We start from the raw sequence: 24,176 nt of genomic DNA, 5'->3' as shown, positions 1-24,176 counted from the left end.
AGGGTCTCCACAATGTCCTGTTATCCACGTCTAGTTCTAACTTGGGAATTCAGCTCTCTCGTGTCCCATCATCTTACTTCCAGGGGTGGTGAAGTTCAAGCAACCAGCCTTGTCCACAAATGGATAGAGGAACCATAGACAGCTTGCCTGCGATTTTGAGCCGATCTGAATGGAATGCCATAGGTAGTGTGCCCTTGCAGCATGGTGGCACAGTGGTTAGCACTGCTGCCTCACAGCGCCAGGGATCTGGGTTCAATTCCAGCCTGGGTGACTTTGGAGCTTGCATGCTCTCCCTGTGTTGACATGGGGTTTCCTCCAGGTGCTCCGGTTTCTTCCCACAGTCCAAAGATGTGCAGGATAAGTGTACTGGCCATGCTAAATTACTCCTTAAGTGTCCCAAGATAGTTAGGGGGAATTAACGGGGTAAATACTTGGGGTTACGAGTAAGAGTCGGTGCAGACTCGATGGGCCAAATGGCCTCCTTCTACACTGCAGGGATCTATGATTCTATGAATTCCTCAGTATGTCCCATGGAGACAGCACTGCCAACAACACAGCTTCAACTTTCTGATCGCCAAAGAATTTCTGCTTAAAATAGATTTCCTTTTGATGTTTAATTGAGATGTGCAAGAAAATGTATGAGAAAAGCAGAATATGCAAAAGGAGACTACAACGAGTGGCTAGGAATGCTGTGGGGCCAAATGGCCTTCTTCTGTGCTGTGCAACGATGTTACCGAGAATTCCCAAGCAGGGACTTGTTTCCTTTACTGACTTTAAAGGCAATAGCAAACACTGAGTAAAACCTGGAGCTAGTTGGAATTAAGATCGTCTCAAATCTTTGCACTTCTATCTCAACCTTATAAAAACTCCTCCGGGCACCTATCCATTATTTATCACTTTTCTATCCACACTTGCCGCTTTAGGTCAAGTGTGAATTTTCCCACCTGAATTCTACAGCTGACTGTGACACCGAATAGAATTGAACGCACATTCCTGAAACTGACACAGAAGTTTAATAATAGTTCTGAAGAAGTCACATTCGACTCTCAGGGCCCTATTTTACCATTTGCAGCCTAAGGGCGGGATCCGGGCGTAATACGGATCCGCGCCCGGAATCCTCTGAGGGGTTTTTGCAGCAGACCCTGAGAGATATAAAACCCCTACCGTCGCCAACCTTCTCAGCAAACCAGCAGAACTATCACGATGCTGAGCTCCTGGCTGAGGCTAAGCTCCTACGGCAACACAAGGGACGGCTTGAGGCCAGAATGCAGATATTGGAAGACCACAACAAACAACTGGAGTCACAGTTGTGCCGACTGCGAAAACTCCTGGGAGAGCCATTAACAGAATCGAAGCTGAATGGAGTTCCTTCGGTTTCTCCAACTGCTCCCTTTCAGCTTGCTGGAAATGGTCACACCTGGAATTTGGACTTCAGCTCACAGACAGATGATTTACTGATTCCTCCCCAGGACACGAGTACAAACCTTACGGATGTCATGGAACAAATCAACAGCTCTTTCCCCGTTTGCAGCCCAAGTTTTACGACAAGGCAACAGGTAATGATGTAACAATATGTTCCATCCAGCAGACACTTGCATTGAGACCGCTGCTTCCTGTATGACCAGCAGCAGTTGTGAATAATAATGAAACTGAATGGGACCTTCAAAGAATATCAGTTCCATCAATTGGTCTCATTGACAGAGCTTACCTGTGGAGACCCAACAAGTAGTTTTGACTATTGTCTGTTCCTCTTTGCTTCTTTTATGATGCAATTGTAAAATAATGAAGTATAAAATGTTGGACTCTGAAACTTATGCTACTATGTATAAATGTGCAGCATTTGGGGAGGGGGACTTTTTAAAATCACTTTTTACTACTGGACTGGTGTAAGAGAATATCGTGTCTGCGTGGGTTTCCTCCGGGTGCTCCGGTTTCCTCCCACAGTCCAAAGATGTGCGGGTTAGGTTGATTGGCCAGGTTAAAAAATTGCCCCTTAGAGTCCTGGGATGTGTAGGTTAGAGGGATTAGCAGGTAAAATATGTGGGGATAGGGCCTGGGTGGGATTGTGGTCGGTGCAGACTCGATGGGCCGAATGGCCTCCTTCTGCACTGTAGGGTTTCTATGATTTCTATGATTTCTATGATCATTCTCAAACTGTATCTGCATTTTACAATGTTTTAAGGAAAATGCCACCCTGTAATGCCACCCTCTTAGAAAACAAAGCCGTACAGGTGTGTCTGAATGCTGGCTGTGTGCCTAAGAAAGTTGTTTATTTTAAAGTTCAGCGGGGACTCCATCCCCCAGGGGATGATCGGTCACACCCCCTCCCCTCCCACCCCCCCCCCCCCCCCCACCCCCGACCAGAGGATGACCTGGGTCAGAGAGCCGTTGCGGGCTCTGAACCCGCTCTTCGGAGGCTGCAGCGGCGGCTGTGGATTTTTATTTTGCAGGTCGATTAGAGCGCGGACGCGGCTTGGGCCAGAAGACGGTAAAGTGGGATTTGGCGGTAGAGTTGGGCGCGCGGTTCATTAAGTCGATTTAAATGCATGCAAATGCATTTAAATCGGCGGGCCACCCGATTGGGGCGCGGGCCGGACCCGCGCCCGAATGCGGTGTTGGTAAGGCCGCACTCTGCTAGGAATCGGGTGCGCACCACGGTATAGGCCCGACGCCCAACTTTACCGCGATTTCGCGCCCGTTTCGGTAAAATCGGGCCCTTAGTGTTAATTCTGTTTTTCTCTCCACAGAAACTGCCTGATCTGCTGAGTTTTGCCAGTGCTTGTTATTTTTATTTCAGATCTGCAGCACATGAATAACTTTGCTTTTACTTTAGCTGTCTTTGATGCGGAGTTATGAATACAAATCCATCTGTTTTATAAGGAAATAGTATTTGAGGGCCTGGCTGCAGAAGTCCTGTCCCTATTTCCGACAGATCCAATTTTCGCCGGTTGAGTAATTTGACATCAGTGCTGAGGTCAAACAGTCCCCATTTTTACTTTATTAAGAGCCTTATCCCACAGTGCAATAGTCAAGTCCACATAAAGGGCAGATAAAATCTGCAGAAATGTCAAGAAACATTCATATATAAAAGTTTAAGGTTTCCTTATTGCAAAGGATTATTGCTCGCAGAATGGATTGGGCCTTTCCAAAAAACGGATTATTTTAAAATTTGGATTTCTTTGCTTCTGCACTGGACTAGGTTCAGCGCTGAGCTTTTCTATGCAGGTAACCTGGTACATCATTCATGTCATGGACCTGTGCCTGATCCATGCAAATGCCCTGATACCAGAAATGGGATGAAGTCAGGCGCACAAATAGGCAGGCAAATGTTTCACCTTGTCCAAGGTGTTTCCATAAAAAGTCACCTGCAGGATATAAACTATTGACTATTTGGAGCAAGGAATGCTCACCGAGACACAGAAAATTTGGAGTCAACCTTAGAAAACCCCCACATTGTTTCACAGAATTAAAGCGTGGGGTTTTCTGCCCCCCTCCTCTGCCATGGCGTGTTTTGTGGTGGTGGAGGCATCCCGCCATTGACTGGCAATGGGATCTTCCAATCCCGCTGCTGTTTATGCAGTTTCCCATTGTTTGCACTCTCCTAGGAGCATGTGGTGGGGGTGGGGGGGGTGGCGGGGTAGAGTCACCATCAGTGGGATCTTTGGACCGGCCAGAAAATCCTGCTCAAACTTTTAAAATTCTTAAGTTCCCACTTGTAGCTGTGTGTGGAATTTAGCCAGCAATAGCAAGCACTCACATCATAAAGCAGGAGAGGTACGTATGTAGAGAATATGTTTCTTAAAGGTCATCTCCCAGAAAAGGTTAGTCTCCAGGAGTCAAAAAGTTCCCTTTGGAAGTCCCCTCATACTCACGACCGGCTAGGAGATATTGTAGCTTCATGGAGCCAACTATGATGCTCAATCAACTGATCTAAAGCTTTTCTCTATTTCTTAAAAGGGACAAACCTGTATCAAAGAACAAAGAACAATACAGCACAGGAACAGGCCCTTCGGCCCTCCAAGCCTGCGCCGCTCACGTGCCCACTAGACCATTCTTTTGTATCCCTCTGTATCATTCATACAGTGACAACTTTTACATAAACCAAATCTAGTCTTGTTTAAATTTTAGCATTCATTTGGAAACAATTTGGACCTGAAACTTCCAGATTTCTTGTAAGACATGACATCCATATGAATGAGAGTGCCACCATCAACCCGAACAAAGCATCACTGAGCCTATACTTCACTTTGGGTTTGAGTACCTGGGAACGAACGAATCTGTTTTTTGCAGAGTAGTTGGATCCTGTTCAAACAGTGATGCAATGTCATTTCCATGGGGCACGGCCACGAGCTTGTATCTGACATTGTCTCCTCCTCTTCTCTTGCTGTTTCGATTTAGGGTTCTGTGTTCTCCCTGCTGAGAGAGTGTAACTTCTATTTTAAAGCTCTGATCATTCTTAACACTGAATACAAAGTAGTCACAGAATGCCTTCGACTTATTGAATGTTCCATGCTCCTGTCAAGTTGGCATTACACCACTGTAAAGGCTCTTTTGCATAATTATGCCATTAAAATAAGTGGTGTTTTAGATAAATGATAAATTAGAAAAGCTAAAATGTTCTTTCTACACTCCCAGAGGGTGGCACGGTGGCACAGTGATTAGCACTGTTGTTTCACAGCACCAGGGACCCAGCTTCAATTCCCGGGTTGGGTTACTGTCAGTGTGGAGCCTGCACAGTCTCCCTGTGTCTGCGTTGGTTTCCTCCGGGTGCTCCGGTTTGCTCCCACAGTCCGAAAGATGTGCTGGTTAGGTGTATTGTCCATCCTAAATTCTCCCTCAGTGTACCCGAACAGGCGCCGGAGTGTGGCGACTAAGGGATTTTCACAGTGACCTCATTGAAGTGTTAATATAAGCCTACTTGTGACACGAATAAATAAACTTTAAACCTTGTTACTTGGCAGGAACTAATGCAGCAAGCATTGGAACATCCCATATTGTAAAAGTTACAATCTCCACAGACTGCTAATTTAGTACCCGTGGACATAAAGCGGACACATGATTCATCTTGACCATCATTTTCAACCCTTCTGCTCCTTGTGTCTTTTCAGGTGAAGTGGGCAATTCAACCCACAGCACTTTTTCCCTCCAATTTACCTCCCGTCCTGCTAACCTGTGCTGTCAGTGACAAAGCTTTGCCAACATTTCTGTATAATATAGTACTGAGAGTTCTGCATGGTAGCAAGGTCCATAAAAGCCACAATTAATCTTCAACAGCTCCTAGATGTCTCAATTGACTAGATTAGAAACTTGTCATGCTCTGTGTGGAATCATGGTAAGAAGTCTCACAACACCAGGTTAAAGTCCAACCATACAGCATACCTTTCACATTTCCAGCACAGTGCATGAGGGTATGAATACTCTGCATAGGGAGTATGGATCATAGGGAGCACAACACCTTCACAAATTAAATTCCTGAAAGACATCCCAGCATTCGGCACTCTCTGAAGTATGAATGTTTTTTCCTTCCTCAAGAAGAGATTCTGGCTGGAGCACAGTTTGTCATGAGATTATTGATCATTGTGTCCGCAGGTGCTGAATTAGCAGTCTGTGGAGATTGTAATGTTTACAATATAGGATGTTCCAATGCTTGTTGCATTGGTTCCTGCCAAGTAACAAGGGTGAGACCTTCTGGGAGTGTCTCGATAAGTCACCAGCTCAGTTAAAGGATCAGCCATGAGTCAGTTAATTTTGTCAAGTCAGCCTGCAGGTGTCACTAAGACAGGGACTGGAATATGTGCCAGTTAAGTTACATTAAAATGTTAAGAGAAAGGGTTGTCAGGAGCAGATTTTAAGTATAAAAAAGCTTTTGGGACAAAGGTACAGTTTTGGAGCAGTGGTGTTCTGCTTGGCATGGCCATAGATCTGAAAGTGTGCTTGTAAGTGAGTGATTGAATTCACTAGGGAATCCAGGGAGCAGGAATCTCAGAAGGCGAGACTGAAACCCTGTGAGGTGAACCATTGTTATATGCTGTCTGAGTGGGAGTGACATTTGGAGAAAATTCCAGAGGAGCATCTTCAAATCTGGAGATTGCGAATACTTATGAGAAAGATGAAGTTTCAGTGAGACTGAGTTGGCTCACAATGTGACAGATATCTGGGTGGGGTTGTTCATCTTTACCCTGAAGGTTAGAATATGATACAGGTTTGTAAATTGGCCGGGATTTTGTGCTCACCAGCTGTACAGCCAGCTTTTCTTGCCATATTGTCCAGCACTTAGAAGAAGGAAATTCAGGAGGCATGCCCCACGCCATCATGCTGAAGAAACCGGCAATGTCGGGTTTCCAGAGATCTCGAGGAACTCCCCCCCCCCCCCCCCCCGACAAAGAGATCCTCCCCACACACACACATGGGCAATGCCCCCCCCCCCCTTCATTAACACACACGGGGAACCCCTCTCCCCACTGATGCACGGAACTTCCCCAGTGGAGCTGCCCAAAGGGGACACCCCGGCACTGCTCCCAGGACCCTGGCACTGCTCCATGTGCCGTGGGGCAGTGCTAGGTACCGGGGCAGTACCAGGGGGGCAGTGCTGAGGGCACTGCCAGGGTACTGCCCAGAGGGGGTCTCCCTCTGGGGGCAGTACTAGATTGTGCACCCCCCGGCTGCTTCTCTTCATGTGATTCCCATTTTAAAAACTCAATGTGATGTTCCAATGTGGAGGACATCGTGGGGAAGCCCGCTAGAGAAATGAAAATGTGTTTAATTGAGGTTTCTGACTTTCATAGATGGAATCCTCATTATGTCTATGGTGGGGATTGGGGATAACCGCATCCCAAGATCTCGCCAGCAAGATTCTCGGTTTTGGCCTCTCGTGGCAATGCCGGTGCAAAGTCCCGGTCTAAGCTGCAGAGGAGGCTGGCCAGCGTAGCATCATGTGATCCTTCCCTTGGCTTTTTTTTCTAAGTTGCTAACAATAAGGGGGCGATCCACTTTTCCTGCCTGCTCCCACACTCTCCCCCAAAATGGGAAAATTTTGCCCAAAAAGTTTGTCTTTATTTTTCTGACCTTGTGAAGCTAATTTTTATTTGTTCAAAACCTGGGGAATCTGGTGACTTTATTCACTTGGTAAGCATCTTGAGTCTCTACCTTTATCTACATTAAACAAAATGTTATTAGTCCCTAGCCGGATCTCCGGGTCGGGCCAGAGATGCTAACAGGTTCCACAAGTGTGACCAGCCCTTCAGCATTTTACCTACGTGACCATGCTTCACATGTGAACCTACACACAGAAACAACAGCGTTTCCTCTTGATAACAAACAGAGCCAAGTCTAGTCCCGCCCTTATTTGACATTAGCTGTCAGTTAGCTAGTTAAGATGGGAGGGAATCCTAGCTATTTTCCCCTTCCTTCACCCAGGAGCAATGCGGCCAATTGTGCAAGTACCAATTCTGTCTCAATGTAGACAAGCATAGCCATGGACCAACTTCAGTTCAGTATTTGTAGCATTAAAACTAAAACTTACCACAACTTTTGAATCAGAGGCATCTCCCTTGTAAGTTGCATTTTCCTAAAAGAAAATTGATGTATACAACATTAAAAGCTCAGGAAAAACGACTGAACATTGATAGCATGCTTAACTTTCATAATAAAACTACTGCAGTGAAAGAACAATGATAAGCTCAATGAAGATAATAGTCAGGAGTAGACTTAGAATCATCGAATCCCTACAGTGCAGATGGCCCTACGGCCCATCGAGCCTGCACTGACAACAATCCCACCCAAGCCATATCCCTGTAACCTCACGTATTTAACCAGGTAGGCCCCTGAGACTAAGGGGCAATTTAGCATGGCCAATCCACCTAACCTGCACATCCTTTTAAGTTTTAGGTTTATTTATTAGTGTCACAAGTAAGCTTACATTGACACCGCAATGAAGTTACTGTGAAAATCCCGCCACACTCTGGAGCCTGTTCGGATACGCTGAGGGAGAATTTAGCATGGCCATTGCACCTAACCAGCACGTCTTTTGGACTGTGGGAGGAAACCAGAGCACCCAGAGGAAACTCACGCAGACATGGGGAGAACGTGCAAACTGCACACAGACGGTGACCCGAGGCTAGAAATGAACCCAGCTCCCTAGCACTGTGAGGCAGCAATGCTAACCACTGTGCCACTCTATTTTTTTAAAATAACAAGTAAAGTTTATTTAGTAGTCATAAGTAGGCTTACATTAACACGACAATGAAGTTACTGTGAAAATCCTCTAGTCGCCACACTCCGGCGCCTGTTCGGGTACACTGAGGGAGAATTTAGTATGGCCAATGCACCTAACCAGCACATCTCTCAGACTGTGGAGCATCTGGAGGAAACCCACACAGACAAGGAGAGAACATGCAAACTGCACACAGAGAGTGACCCAAGCCAGGAATTGAACCCGGGGCCCTGGTGCTGTGAGGCAGCAGTGCTAACTATTGTGCCACCATGCTTCCCATCAAAATGTGAAAATTCCACCCACTTTTCAGTATTTCTATATTTTGTCTATTCATTTATATCTCAAGTAATTACGCCATTTAGTAGTACAGTAACCAGAGACAATGGGGCGAATTTTACCATCCCACCCACCACAAGAATCAGAGCGGGCGAGAGGCAGACCATGGAAAGGTCCATTGACCTCGGGCAGGATTTTCCAGTTTTGGAGCGAGCGAGGCCATAAAATCCCACCCAATGTCTGTCTCCTCTCTCAGAGTGGCATTGAGACAGTCAGGTAGTTAGAGGGGCAGTGTCCTGTTTGATTTCTGTCAAAATGTATGGGGATTAATGCATAAAGTGAATTACAATACAAGATTGAATGTAATGTACTGCTTCATTGTGTTGCACAGATCAGAAAAGAGATTGGAAAAATACTGTTCAACTTGCCCTGCCAGCTAACCCCCATTTGATTTGCATTGACAATTGGCACCAAACAACTTATTCCAAGAATGTCTTCTGACTGTCACACCCGAAATAAATTTGTGCTGCCGTTTATTTAACAATGCAGTTTTAACAAAACACTGTCATTTCGCCACCAGCATTTCTAAGTAGAAAATAATTTCACATTCACCCATCTGATTGCTAATCAGCTCACATTCCGTGGGCAGAATTCTCCCAAAAAAATTATGTGTCGAATTCATGTGAAAACTGGAGTAATTCACGCTGTTTTTTTTCAGTGGGTGTTCAGAGAAGAATCTCCCACACTTCGTGCACTGCAGAGACCACCAGCATGAATATCATTAAAATCGAGGGGACGGGGTCTATTCCCGCTGGAGAGACTGAAATCAGCACACTGAGCGGACCACTGCGCATGTGCTGAATGGTCAGTGCCGAGATCGGCGCATGCGCAGTGGTCCCGCACTAATGGCCACTCTGATTGCTGGCCAGAATGATCTCTGGCCAGCCCCACGACCACCCCCCTGCACCGCAATGCCGGCTCTCTGTGCCCCACAGCCCGATCGATGGCCCCCAGCCATTCCCAGGCCAGCCCCAAAGCTCCCCTCCAGCCCGCTCCAATCTCCAGCTCCCCCCCAATTCCCCACACCCACAGGGCTGACCCTCTACTCAACCCGCAGTCCCGACCCCCCTTCAGCAGGCTGATCGCCACTCCCCCCCAAATCCCCCCTTTCACTGCCCTCCCTCCTTCCCCTAATGATCCAGATGCAGAGTGGCAGCAGGACCCCCCCCCCCCCCGCTCCCACCGATTGCCCCCTAGGCTCCGCCCCATCAGGCCCTGCCCCCTTGGTACTGCCCCATGCCCAATGGGCAGTGCCAAACTGCGCGATGGGCATTGGCACTTTACCCCTTGGGCAGTGCCAGGGGCACAGGCTGGCACTTCGAGGATGCCAATGTTCAGGGGGCACCCCCCCACACTGCCTGACTCTCTGAGGGGCCCCAATTGCCCCTCCATTCACTCCAGCGGAGTCGGGCCGCTAGTTCCCTATTAGTGAGGAGCTACTCTAAACCCTGCTGGAGTGAACCATTTTGGCGGAGGGGGATGGGGGTGGTGGGAGATGCTAGCGGGCCCAGAGATGTCAGACCCGGGCCCGCTAATCACATCTAAATTTTATGCAAATAAATATTTAAATTATTTTTGCTCCTTCTCACCAATTACAATGCGGATCTGACGCTGCCGGAAATCCGTCACTGGGAGACGCTAGCGGGGTGTGAACAAGCATGCGAACCCCGAGAAGCGGCCAACACAAGAATTGCCCAGCCCACTAAAAAATTAGCGCAGTAGGATGGGAGAATCAAGGCCCGTATCTCTCCGTGGAGAACACCCCACATTTCCACAGCAATTCAGTGGAATCAGCAGAGATCTGTAGTTTATTTGCAACACTGTCTTCAAGATAGTGAATTAATATGACAGCAATCGTCCGTATCCTAACAATTTGAGTGGACGGAGAGGTAGATAAACTAATATGGAAGATTGCTGCTGCTAATTAATCTTAATTTTCCATCAGATTCGTAACACGCATTAAAACATTGTTCTTGCTTCCATGGGTTTGATTTTCCTGGTTTCTTGTCTAATTACTGTTTGGAGAAAGGGGATGCTGGAAGAGAGAAATTAGGTGATGGATGAATAACACAACATTTTCACCACCTAATGTGCATAAAATAATTTGCTGATAGTAAGATCACTAGCCAGTGGTAACATTCTCAATGGCATTAGTCTGCAAATCTAATTTGAATTTTAAATTAACAAGGACCTATTCATTTCATTCTTTCTGTTCTGCAATTATGTACTCTTTCAGTCCTGATCTCCCACTTCAGTGCTGCCTCAGTTTTAGGAGGGTGTAAAATGGCTGACACAGAGAAGGTTACTAATGTGGTCCTCAGGGCAACTGGAGACCAATAGGACCTTCAATCTGTGTCGTATCCACCTCTGCAAAGGAAGCCAGACCCTCATTAACTGCAAATAAGACACTATATGCAGTACAATCCAGCCTACTATCTCAAGTGCCTGGAAATAGTCATAGAATCCCTACAATGCAGAAGGAGGCCATTCAGCCCCTCAAACTGCACTGACTCTCTGACAGAGCATTTTACCCAAGCTCTATCCCTGTAACTCCACATATTTACCCCACTAATTCCCCTAACCTACACATCTTGGGACACTAAGGGGCAATTTAGCATGGTCAATCCAACTAACCTGCACCTCTTTGGACTGTGGGAGGAAACACCGGAGCACTTGGCGGAAACACACGCAGACATGGGGAGAATGGGCAAACTCCACACAAACAGTCACCCAAGGCTGGAATTGGACCCAGATCCTAGGCGCTGTGAGGCAGCAGTGCTAACCACTGTGCTGTCCTAATATTTAAGCAGGATATTTAATCCTTCACAGATATCCTCCTCCTAAATGATCTGGGTTCTGAGTTTCTGCAACTGAAGACAGACAGGAGCTCACATTCCAATGGTTCTTCACCTTCCAGCCACAACTGCTCCTGGCTACTTGTGCTTTGTGTCACCCTTACTCTCCTCTCATGCTCAATAATTGATACCTCATTGTGCAGCGCCATGTTCATGGCGTCCATGAACTCCTCAACTCATTTGCATTTCTATAGTCGCCCTCAAAAACTTTTTTTTTTCTCTTAGCTCTTTCCACATTTACCTTTCCTTTGCAATACCCCCTTCACCATTGCATGGTCTTCTGCCAGTGCCTCTTGGAAGTGAACAACTGCATCAATCCAAATGTTGCTCGGTCATAGAGTTCCAAGCTTTCCTTTCATAATCTAGGACATTTGTAGCTGCAGCAGGCTTGGTGATTCAAAACTTGCTGCTTCAGGAGCAGTGAGCATGAATCAACTTCCATCATTCCATGAGAGCAATGTTTAAGGCATTCATATTTTCCACCATCATCCTTTTTAAATCCTTTAATTGGTACGGTTATTCAGAAATGTTTTACTACAGGTTCCAAATATCACCTTTACTCAGGTTACTTCAATTAGACTGTCTTAATCACCCAGGAAACACAATCACACCGAATATTCATATCACAAGCAATGTAGAAATTAAAGGTTTATATTTCTTGACAAAGCTGCACATCAGTGAGACAAGTGGATTAATGAGATTAAGATCGATGATGTGAAAAAAAAGAATGCTTTGAACCTTATGGAAAAACTATTTTAAAAAATTGCACCCTTAAAGGGATTTAATAAAATTACACAATTCACCAACTGACAGTGAAATAATGTCCAACAGGCAGATATTTACTCATATATGTAACAAGTTGAAGCAGTCTCTGAACCCAGTGTCCATTCGACACATAGGCCGGAACTCTACCATCTCGCCCACAGAATCAGTGTGGGCGAGGGTCCGACAATGAAATCTCTGTTGACCTGGGGTGGGAATTTCCGGTCTCGCCCAAGCGAAGCCGTAAAATCCCGCCCATAGGCCACAGTTTAATAGTTAAAATGAGTTAAAATGAGTCAGGTTTATTTGACTTCAGCAGTTGTGGTTTTAAGTACAATGCTGTACAAATCAGTAACAGAGATTGCATTCCAGCGCACACCTTTTCACTCTGCTATTCCCGCTCCAAACTACTCACTTCAGTTGAATTATTTCCCTGCCTTTTATTTTGTATTGGCTGGGTGTAGTTCCCGATTACAGATAATTAAATCCATACTGCCTTGCCTTAATCATTCTGCCATTTGAATAACTTCTTAATATATACCCCTATTGCAGATACAAAAATTTCAAAATCCAATGCTTCACATGATGGGAGGGATTTTCCAGCCGTTCCCGTGGGAAGGTTCTTCCAGTCCCGCTCACGGCAATCCCCCCACCTCGGTTTCCCCGGCGTCATAGGGTGTGAACAACGGGAAACCCCGTTGACAGCAGCAGGACAGGAAGATCTTACCACCAGCCAATGATAGGCCACCTCCACTTCCATAAAACACATCGCGGGGAGCATGGAGAATCCCTCCCATTCTCTCTCTCTCTTTCAAACTTTTGTTGGAGATGATTTGACTGATATAGTAACATATACAGCAGTATTCAACAAAATTCACCCTACCATGTGGTTTTCAGGAAGTAAGAACCAGTCTGTGCCCTTGTGCAGACTTTTGCTTGTCACTTTATTTCTCGATTCCCAATTTCCAAGAAACACACCCTTGACGCCTTCACATTTTCTTCAATGGTTCTCTTTGGTCAGATAATCGATATATCTCTTATGTTTGATTATATGTTTCTGCCTGGATCTTCCATCTTTAAATTTTATTTATTGTCATTTATAAAACAAATTGCCTACTTGACTTCAAGCACTGAGCAGGAAGTGGACAGAGAAAGAGAATGGATAGTGACTATATAATGGACTGGATCTTACAGCGAGGGGAGAGATTGCTGTCCTGTTATAAATGTTGGTTTTTTAAAAAGGCCGTCCCGCAGTGATAACATGTTGCCAGCTGTCTAAACTTTCCTCCTCAGTGGGAAGAAATCCCATCCTCAAGAGCTACTGCCCTATCAGATTGGCTGGTAACTCCAGCAGGCCCAACAATACCAGAACTCAGTACAGGCAGTGCTGGAACTGCAAACTGCGATAAATAATCCGAGACTCAGGTAAGCCCGGGGGTTATCATAAAGTCACTACAGTGCATAAGAGGCCATTAGCCCATAGAGTCTGCACTGACTCTCTGACAGAGCATTTTATCACTATCCCCATAATCCCATGTATTTACCATGCATTTACCCCACTAATCTCCCTAACCAACACATCCTTGGACGGTAAGGAGCAATTTAACATGGCCAAGCCACCTATCCTGCACATCTTTGGACTGTGGGAAGAAACCAGGGCACTTGGAGGAAACCCACATGGACATGGGGAGAACATGCAAACTCCACACAGACAGTGACCCAAGGCTGACATCGAATCCAGGTCCCTGGCGCCGTGAGGCAGCAGTGCTAACCACTATGCCATCATGCCGCCAATAGGGTTATAGATGGGAAGAGATTGGGCACAGTAGGGTGGCAGGGTGGCAAAGGAACCTCCGATGTGTATAGGGCACGACCCAAAAGATGTACCACTCCTTTGTGGAATGCACAAACTCTTTGGAAAAGCTGCACAGACAGCATTCTCTTCAGTGCCATTATGTCAGAGTGAGGGGACTCTGGCACATTTCATACTGGAGATTCAAGTGGACAAACATTTCACCTGAGGTACCACCTCAGATGGCATCGGCATGGACTGCATAATATTTGTGATAACTGGCTCGCTAACACGTTCAATTGCCTGTTAATGATGTTCCTTCTGACCATATTGTGGGAAACCAGCATAGTGATGTCAGGCACCAACCCAATGTCATCACGCTGGATTTGCACATGCAGTCATCCCGATTTGCAAGGGTAAAGATCCGATCAACATTACAGAATGATCTAAGCATTAAAGGAATGTTTGAACGTCCTGGAAAAACCTTTGCTCCTTTAACATGAGATGTGGTGAAGTGAAAGCTCAGCTAAATAGGTCTACAGGTTCCTGATTTGTGTCAAATGGATTTCAGGTATACTGATGTGAAAATGCACCTGGTGAAGTCCATGCCGAGGAATTCAGGAAAAGCTCTATGATGATGATTAGAATTTGGGGAGAAACATGGAATTGCTTGGTTTCCACTCCATTTAAGTTATCCAGAGAATATTAACTGATCTGGTGGCCGAATGCCCACTCCTTTCCCAAAGAACAGGGATGTATCCAAGTTGGTTCCTGGATTTCAATAGGAATTCTTTGTGGGTGGCATGGTGGCATAGTTGTTAGCGCTCACAGCACCAGGCACCCGGGTTCAATTCTGGCGACTGTCTCTGTGGAGTTTGCACGTTCTCCCCATGTCTGCTTGGGTTTCCTCCAGGTGCTCCGATTTCATCCCACAGTCCAAAAACGTGCAGATTAGGTTGATTGGCCATGCTAACTTGTCCCTTAGTGTCAGGGGTATTAGCAGGGTAATTAAATGGGGTTATGGGATAGGGCCTGGGTGGGGTTGTTGTCATTGCAGGCTTAATGGACTGAATGGCCTCCTTCTGCACTGTAGGGATTCTATGGTTCTATGATCCATTTGCTGCACCAGCCTTTTGCCCAGCAGTTCTCCTATCCACCCAGAATAGGTTTGGGTTCCACTGTGGGTACTGAAAAAGCTCAGCAGTTTAAGTCATCAAAAGTAATGGATTCAAAGAGATCAAAGATGTATGATGGACCAATCTGGGGCCCCTGTATGGCCTAACTGATTTTTTTCTTAATGCTACCCCATGGCTTGATAAGGCCTTACGATGGCACTCTTCCAGAATTGCCATTCTGCCACAGATCTGCCATCCCAACCTACTTGCAGAACCTCTAGGATCCATCGCATAAGTTGCACCTCTTTGGAGGATTTTGCGACCTGCTGATTATGCATCAGTGAAGATTAATGATCTTCTGAAGATTTTTTTATGTACCGGGTGCCTATTTTGTTCAGTGATCTTGTTCCTATGAAAAGTATCAGGGCACCATGGAACAGAATAGTCACTTAATTGGAAGTAGGGGCAATGCTATTAACATTAGCCGTAACTACAAAGGTCATTTTAAAAGCGTCATGCTGCCTCTTTCAGAGAAATGTGCGGTTTTACCAGCTTAAAAATAACTTCACAAAGACTCAGTTATGTTGAGATTTCCACCTGTTAACACATTAGATACGTACTTTACAACTTACTTCGTAGAAATATTGACATCTTTCATCATTCTGGATACCCATCAAAAACACCTTTATGGCTGGGATTTGCCAGTCCTGCCATGGCGAGACCTACTGCGGAGGTACCGGACATTGACTTTTGGCGGGACTGGAAGATCCAGCCGGTGGGCAAGGCTGGAAAGTTCCAGCCCAAGTGTTCACATCTACGAGATGTTGCTGATGTTCATAATTTTTTTATTACACTTGGATCAACAACTAGAATTGCAATCATGCCAATTTTCAGTCCCAATAATGCCAGCTAGCAGGAGACATAACCATCAGATGGGTAATCCAAACAGTTCTTTTCTGGTTAAGTAATTAAAATCTGCAAGAGATTGCTCTTGGATTCTCAGTCCGCAGATAGTATCGATTTTATTCGTAACTTAAACAGTTGTAGTATAGTGATCTCTCTCCCAAAATAGCATTATTTCTTAAAACAAAGTAATAAGCAAACCTCAGCAGCCAGGTAATGGCCTGTAGCTAAATGTTTGAACCTGTAGAGACTGTTCCAATGGCCAGCACCTCCTCTGCAGGGATCATGATGGACAACCTAAAAGGAGAAGGAAATCAAAGATTAGTACATAGATTGCATAAAGAAAGTCTACAGTAGGGAAGCAAGTGACAAGTTATTGGATCAAGGGTGTGTAACAGATGTTCCGATGGGCCAGAAATTCATCTTGGGCTGTGGAGTCAAACAGACCAGTTATACATAGCTCCCTAGATTCAGTTTCAATGCAGCCAATTGAAATAAATGTGTAGTACGTCAGTCGATCCAACAACAGCCAGTTGGAACCCCCACCCAAGAAGAATTTCAACCCCATATATCTCTAAAGTCACTTTTGCTGAAGTACATTTTGCACGGCATGTACAATAAGGACAGAGAATGGATAAGGGAGTCACAGTCCCTCTTCCCCCGCACTCCCTCACCATCTGGCAGAACAGAATGACCCACAGGGAAGTTTTCCAATCTAGCAGGGGTACAGATCTCAAATTCACGTATGAATGCCGAAGAATCTGGCGTCTCTTGAATGTTGTAATGTGCTCTATTCTAGCCCAGTGAACTACAGCAGAATTTACTGATAATGAGGCATCAGAATAAGCACTTCATGTCTTTATTTAATGAAAAAGTCCCTTTGTTTCTGACGGGTTCTTTATTGCCCACACGCCTGCATTTTGTGTATTATTACAAAATAGCTGAGTTGAGTTGTTGCAAGTGCAGAAGAAATTTTTCTCCTTCACTTAAAGTCAATGGTTCACAAATACATCTACACCCAAAAATGTCCCTGGAGGGGTGGAATGGCTGGAGGTAAATCCTCCCTTTCACTCATTCTGCACCAATGTCATTGAATTGCGGCTAATTATAAACCAGGGATGGTTCAGAGCCGAAATGATTCCATGGTATTTGTATCTCTAAGTGCAATATTCCATCTAGATCTGCCAGGCAGAATTAAACCTGGGTGAAGATATTTATGGAATTTTACTTCTGAAGTATTCCAAATGCGAGTCGAGACACACATTTTTATCGCAAACAATTACTGCAGCTAAAATATTGTGTATTTGACTTTGTGGAATATACAGTCAAAATTACCTCAACTTCCCAGAGTGCGTTTGAGCTTGTTGCTGAGGTGGCAGATTGGCGGAGTGTCGTGCGCAGAAATACATGCAGCTTTGATTTGTATTCATCGCACGTCAGGAATTTCTCCTGTTCAGCATGGAACAACCTTACCACATCACCCTGCAAGGGAGAACAAAACATTCACATTCAAGAAAAGTTCCAGATTTATTTGGATAGGACAGCCAACGCTGTTTTTTATCAAGTTAAAAAAGACGTGGAACATTTTGTACCAGTTTATTTTACAAAAAAAATTACACCATCTGAATGACACATGTCATAATTAATGTTCAAAGTGGTCAGTAATTTGTAGCGAGCTAGAAATACCCCATGAATTGTGAATCGCCATGAGTCGCTGGCTGATTTATGATACTCCCGCCATTAACTTTTCAAAAATGGTATCCCATGTTGAAGCACTGCATGATTTCAATGATGTTGCTACGTTCATATATTAACTGCTCATTAAACATGGTGCAATAAGCTAAATCTAGTAATTAAAAGAGTAAGTATTCTCTTAACCAAGTGTAACTGTTGATGACTGTTAATCACTGACCCAGAAAGTAAGCAATTATATGTGTGAACTCTCATTCCTTAAGGTTGTGAATTGTTTTGGGAGATTTGAAAAATGGCAAATCTTAAAGTTTTTGCCATTCTTTACTTATTTTCATTTCTGCCACTTTATTTCTTCCTCTTGATCCAATCTTTCATTCCCTCTGCTTATTTTTCCTATACCTTATTTGATATTGAATTTGCTCATTCTAATTCACCCTCCTTCTTACTCCTTCCTCTGTTTATTTCTCAATCCTTTATCCTCATTCGTGAGGTGACGCACTGAATTCCCAGTTATTCACCAAGATTCCAAACTGCCTGGTTTCCGGTCTGTGCCGTGATGAGCTCATGCTTCCAGCAACTTCTACGAGCTTAACATTTATAAATCCTAAACAGGCATTTTTGTAAGCTTAACTAACTGCACATCGCAAGATGCTCGTTCCAGCAAAATCTGACCCCTTTGCAACTGAGCTATATTTTATCAACTGAGAAATCTGGGTGATGTGTCAATTAATGGCATTGCACAAAATATCACTGAAATTTTTTTTTAAAAGTAAAGAATAAGGGAATGATGTCAGCAAGCTCAGTTGGTTAAAATTTGATAGTTGCAGAAGGGGAAAGAGTGAGATCACAATGAATCATGGTTTCTTGACAACGAGGAAGTGGAGGATGTAGGATGGCAGCTCTGCAGCTTAAATGAAATATGACAGAAAAGTTCAGAAGACAAACTGACCATGGTAGTATCAATAAAACTGAGAAAGACAAAGAATAACTGGGAATACAGGGCATTGCAACAGATAGATGTTGGGCACAAGAGTGTTAAGACATGGTGATAAAATGGAAAAAAAATATGAAATCCAATAATTGGGAATGTGGTCTGGTGGCTATAGTTTTAAAAGGAAACAAGTAACATGGAAAAGAGACAAATTTTCAGCGTTGATAGAACTAGGGCTCTGATATGCTGATTAGCATAGCACCACTGGGAACATGTGTCCACCTAAGTCAAGTTGAGTAACAATGGAAGATCGGGGGTAGGAAGGGGGGGAGGGTTTCACATTTACATTCTAAAAGGTGAGCTCATGTGATAAAGGTAATTAAGGGTAACTTCTGAGAAGGTTAGTTCAGATAAGGGAAAATCAAAAAGAAAGACTGTGGCTGGAATTTAACCGCCCCGCCCACCACGAGAATCAGAGTGGGCGAGGGGAAGGTCCGTTGATCTCAAGTGGGATTTTACGGTTTCAGGACAAGCAAGGTTGTAAAATCCCACCCCGTAGATCAGAGGCAAAAATCACCTGATGCAGTGAGCTGCTTTGAGGTTGCAGTCCACACAGAAAAAACTCGTCTTCACTCCCAACAAGTTATGTCTCGAAAAAGCCTATTTTGAGAAACCAGATGCCTCCATTCCAACTCAGAAGCAGCCCCGAAAGCTATAGGTGCCTAGTGCGGTAACTAGTTCTGGATTTTGCTAATAGTTTTAAAACCTTTGGGATATTGTTTGGGGAGGTTTAGCTCTGAAGTTAGGAAAATAGGGTGTCTCGAAATGGGTATTTTTAAAGATATTGGGGATAACCATTAATGTAGTTAACTGTTTTCTACTGTCTTAATAACCATTTATTTTGTTTAAAATCATCACAAAAGAGTCGAGCAAACTATTCACTGATTTTCACACCTTTCCTCACATTATACCAAATTGCAAAAATACAGTTCAGAGCAGGCGTTCCAAAGTTCCCCTTCATGGTTTTGGAATGCCCTGGAATTCAACATCGGCTCTACTGTGGCTGAACTACCAGCTCTTGAAGGGAATGCCAAAGAATCTGGCACTTTTTCAAAAAAACGTACCATAATGTGAAGCTAGCAGGAACATAACAGGGTTACTACTTGAACAAGAATAAAAAGATTTAAAAATCTAAAACCATGTCCCAACTCTTGTTCAGAAAAACCCCGCCCGTAAGGGGAGCTCTGTGTCCAATTCAAAATCAATGGGCTGTAAAAAGAAATCTTCACAATAAAGGTTAGGTATCTGGGACACAAAGGACTGTTTAAGCTCTGGCGCCAAGTTTGGAAGCAAATTTAAGTTCCACAGTTTTAGAACTGCGCGTAGACTCATACTGAAATGATAATAGCGCTGATCAGGTGCTTCTCTGCATTTCAGCAGTGGCTTTCCCTGTTACTTTTTAGTCGAGAGCCCCTCAAAATAACCCATGTAAGAGTTAACCCCCTAACCTTTTGTCTAAAAAATAAGTCTCAAAAATATGACTCTTACATAATTATATATGGTATAGTTTGTGGTGTAGTTGGTGCTTATCAAACAGATCATGTATTTTGTTTTGGTGGTTAATGCAACCTACTTTTTCATGGTTTGCCATGTTAACTCTCAGAATAACCTTTACTATGGACTTCAGGAGACTGGTGGCAGACATCAAATGTAAAAGTAGGAGAAGTGTGCAGGGAAGAGGTATAGATAGGGTTGACAGCCAGAATACTTTTCCCAGAGTTGAAATGTCTAATACTAGGGGCATGCAGTTAAGATGAGAGATAGAAAGTTCAAAGGAGGTGTGAGGGGCAAGTTTTTTGCACAGAGTGTGATAGGTCTCTGGAATGCGCTACCAGGGATAGTGGTGCAGGCAGATACATTCAGGGCATTTAAGGTGCTTTTAGATAAGTACGGTGGCACAGTGGTTCGTACTGCTGCCTCACAGTGGTTAGCACTGCTGCCTCACAGCACCAGGGACCTGGGTTCGATTCCTGGCTTGGGTCACTGACTGTGTGGAGTTTGCACATTCTCCCCGTGTCTGTGTGGATTTCCTCCGAGTGCTCCAGTTTCCTCCCACAGTCCAAAGATGTGTAGGTCAGGTTGATTGGCCATGCTAAATTGCCCCTTAGTGTCAGGGAGACTGGCTAGGGTAAATGCATGGTGTTGAAGGGATAGAGCCGAGGTGGAATTGGGATCGGAGCAGGCTCTATGGACCGAATGGCTTCCTTCTGCACTGTAGGAGTCTATGAACACATGAATATGCAAGGAATAGAGGGATATGGACCTAGGGCAGGCAGAAGGAATTAGTTTAATTTGGCGTCATGTTCGGCATAACACCGTGGGCTGAAGGGCCTGTTCTTCTGCTGTACTGTTCTCTGTGTTTTTGGCCATGTTTCTCAGCACCCTAAATGTGCCAAGCTACAGTGTACAAATGTGTTTAATAATGCCAGTCTTTGCCAAAAGAAACAGCATAGAATGAACAGGAAATAGTACCAATAATCGAAGGTGTATCAAATGAACAAGTTAAATGTAAGGCCAAATTCTTAGCAACTAAATAAAATGTTAATGACATTGGTAAACCGGTCCAACAAGGAGTTTAGCACATTCTGTCCTCCTCAAAAACCAATAGAGAAGTAATTCCTTTAAACCACTACTGATATCACCAACAATTTGATGCTTACAACATGAAATGTATGAACAAAACTGAATATGCAAAAATAACTATTTGGCTTAAATTCCATTGAAAGCTATTTTTAGTGCCCATTATTCTCACATAGAATTCCTGCCTTGCTATTCCAGTTCAATCTTTAACCCTTAGAGGCTAATGAATAAAAAATGGATTCCAACCCTAGAAATAATCACATTTTTCTATTTAGGATCTACTGGAAAACTCCCTGAGAGATAAATTCAAACGCCCCCATGATGCATTATTTACCTACACCTGCTGGTTGCAATGAGGGCAACACACCAGCTTTGTGTTATCTGCTCATTTCAATTATTTCAGCATCCAGATAGTGCTAACTCCCCTCTTGAATGCTTATCTGAATCAGCAAGGTGCCAGTATGGGGAATGGGTAGAACCACAGCCTGCACCACTTGGAACAAGCCTGTACATATTAAAAGGGGAGGTGCATTGTGGCTGGAGCAGGTGCTGGTGGTCATGGAGGAAGTAACTCTGACTTCAAAAATACTGAAGAATGGCACACCATGAGTTCAAAGGGGCTCCAAGATTCTTGAATCCTGCACTGGAGGCTTTGGTGGAGAAGGTAACAGACAGGACAGATGTCCTGCGTTGACAGGGGGCCAGACACATGCTCAGAGGTAACCATGGAGGTCAATTCCAAGGGGCAAACCTCAAACACCTGAGTACCACAAAAGGTTCAATTACCTCAGGTGAGCAATCAAAGTCAGTGAATGCACCACATCCTAAGTAACTGCACCACTGGTCTTTGCCACAGCTCAATGTATCACACACTCATCATAAACTTAACAACAACTTCTATCAATCAGGACTCCAATCTAAAATTTCATAAGCTCCAATGTAGAGTTTTGGTCTCCTTACTTAAGAAAGAATATAACTTCACTAGAAGGTGCACTCTACTGATTCCTGGTATTATGTGTTGTTGTATGAGGAAAGTTTGAGCCTCTACTCATTGGAGTTCAGAAGAATGAGAGATAATCTTATTGAAATTTATAAGATTCTGTTGGGACTCGCCAGGGTGGATGCTGAGAGGAAGTTCACTCTTGTGCGAAATGTAGAACTAGTGACACAGTTTAAAAATTAGGATTCATCCATTTAAGACTGAGACAAAGAGAACTTATTTTCTCTCAGAGGGAGGGATTTTCCGGCCACGCTCGTCCCAAGGCCGGAAGTACCCACCCGAAATCAACGGACCTTTGCATGGTCCGCCCCCGCCCGCTACGATTCATTAATCTATGGAATTCACCCTGCCAAAGAGCAATGGAAACTGGCTCATTGAATTTATTCAAGACTGAGTGGGGGAGATTTTTTGATCAAAATGGAAATCAAGGTTATGGGGAACAGGCAGGAAAGTGGAGTTGAGGCCACAGTCGTATCAGCCATGATTTGATTGAATGGTGGAGGAAGCTCAAGAGGCCAAATGACCTGTTTCTGATTCCTGCGTTGAGTTTAGTGCCCTTGTGCACTTGCAGTGTAGAAAGCTCCATTGCCTTTTCCCTCGCTCAAAACCAAAACTAATACCGCAACTCCTTCCCCACAGCCCTGTATCTCCTGCTTCAAATAAAGATTAAAATAAATATCCGTGTGAAAGAAAAGTGGAACTGTAGGTTAACTGTGTTGTGTCTCCACCTGAACCTCAGTACTCAGAAAGTTTATCCAAATGAGCAGTGCATTATCAAAAATTATCCTTCAGCAATATGCTTTTCCAACAACTTTAAAAGAATTCATACCCCTTTCAAAACATCTTCCATGTAGTCACTGTACTTCATGAAGAGATTAATCTTCCAGCTTGTGTTGCAGTTCACAGAGTTTACCTGGCATTGAAAATTAAAGAATTAATGGAATAGCATTGGAAAGAAAACCATTAGCTGCTTGCTACAGTCAATCTATTGAATGCCGACTACCACAAGTGATTTTGTATTAATTTTAATTATTGTGTGTCAACAGAAGTGGAATTCAAGTTACCTCCACTCCCAAATACATATCATATTTGTATAGAAATACTTCCAATCATTTCATCGGATGGATAGGATCTTTTATCTTTTTTTCTTTCTTGGAATAATGATATATGATATGCAATCTTTCATGAAACTGACAAAGCATGAAGAAATGCAACCACAGAATGCTAAATCTGTCTAGGCCAATAGCTCTCTATCTGTGTGGATATCATTTGCATTTTCCTTGATCCTCTCGGCTTTTTCTTTTTCTTTCCTTAAATCCCTTTTAGATACTCCTTCCCTGTCTTTTCTCATCGCCCTGAACCTTTTCTTTTCTCTCCATCATTCGACAAGAACCTTTGCTGTTCTCTTTCTTTCATTATTTCTCTCACATCCGCTGATGTTCCCTTCCTCTCATTGGGTCCTTACCTCCTGACAGCCGACGTTGTCAAGGAGTTCATAATTGCTTGCATGTAACGGCTGTCCAGCGTTGACTGGATTTAATATGACCTTGTCTCCAACCACCACCTGAAACATAGCATTCACATGTTTGGTAGAAATACAATCAAAATATCATTGCAGTAATATTAAAACCAGTTGGCCACAGTGTAGCCTTTATACTTTGAAAGCGCATTAGGCATCACAAAATTTCAAAATTCATGATATCATGATATGATCATTGAACACCATTAGCAAAACAGGTTTTTTAAAGTTTATTTATTCGTGTCACAAGTAGGCTTACATTAACACAACAGTGAAGTTACTGCGAAAATCCCTTAGCCGCCACACTCTGGCGCCTTCGGGTACACTGAGGGAGAACTTAGCATGGCCAAAGCACCGAACCAGCATGTCTTTTGGGAGGGAGGAAACTGGAGCACCCGGAGGAAACCCGCGCAGACATG

General features: G+C 44.1%; 1 protein-coding gene across 1 annotated transcript in view; it reads right to left on the bottom strand.

Annotated features, from left to right (window-relative positions):
- The window catches only part of itpr3 (inositol 1,4,5-trisphosphate receptor, type 3), a 301,852-nt gene that overhangs the window by 153,486 nt on the left and 124,190 nt on the right, over nt 1-24,176 (bottom strand). Inside the window, exons 6-11 of the mRNA XM_078242319.1 lie at nt 23,704-23,802; nt 23,068-23,151; nt 17,311-17,457; nt 16,177-16,272; nt 7,523-7,567; nt 4,262-4,416 (exon numbers count right to left, since the gene is read on the bottom strand). Of these exons, the coding sequence (XP_078098445.1) occupies nt 4,262-4,416; nt 7,523-7,567; nt 16,177-16,272; nt 17,311-17,457; nt 23,068-23,151; nt 23,704-23,802 (626 nt within the window). The remainder of the gene's footprint in view (nt 1-4,261; nt 4,417-7,522; nt 7,568-16,176; nt 16,273-17,310; nt 17,458-23,067; nt 23,152-23,703; nt 23,803-24,176) is intronic.

The sequence above is a fragment of the Mustelus asterias genome, chromosome 25 (genome assembly GCF_964213995.1).
Source record: "Mustelus asterias chromosome 25, sMusAst1.hap1.1, whole genome shotgun sequence".
Classification (NCBI taxonomy): domain Eukaryota; kingdom Metazoa; phylum Chordata; class Chondrichthyes; order Carcharhiniformes; family Triakidae; genus Mustelus; species Mustelus asterias.
The sequence above is the reverse complement of the archived record's forward strand: the minus strand, read 5'-3'. Positions and strand labels throughout refer to the sequence as shown.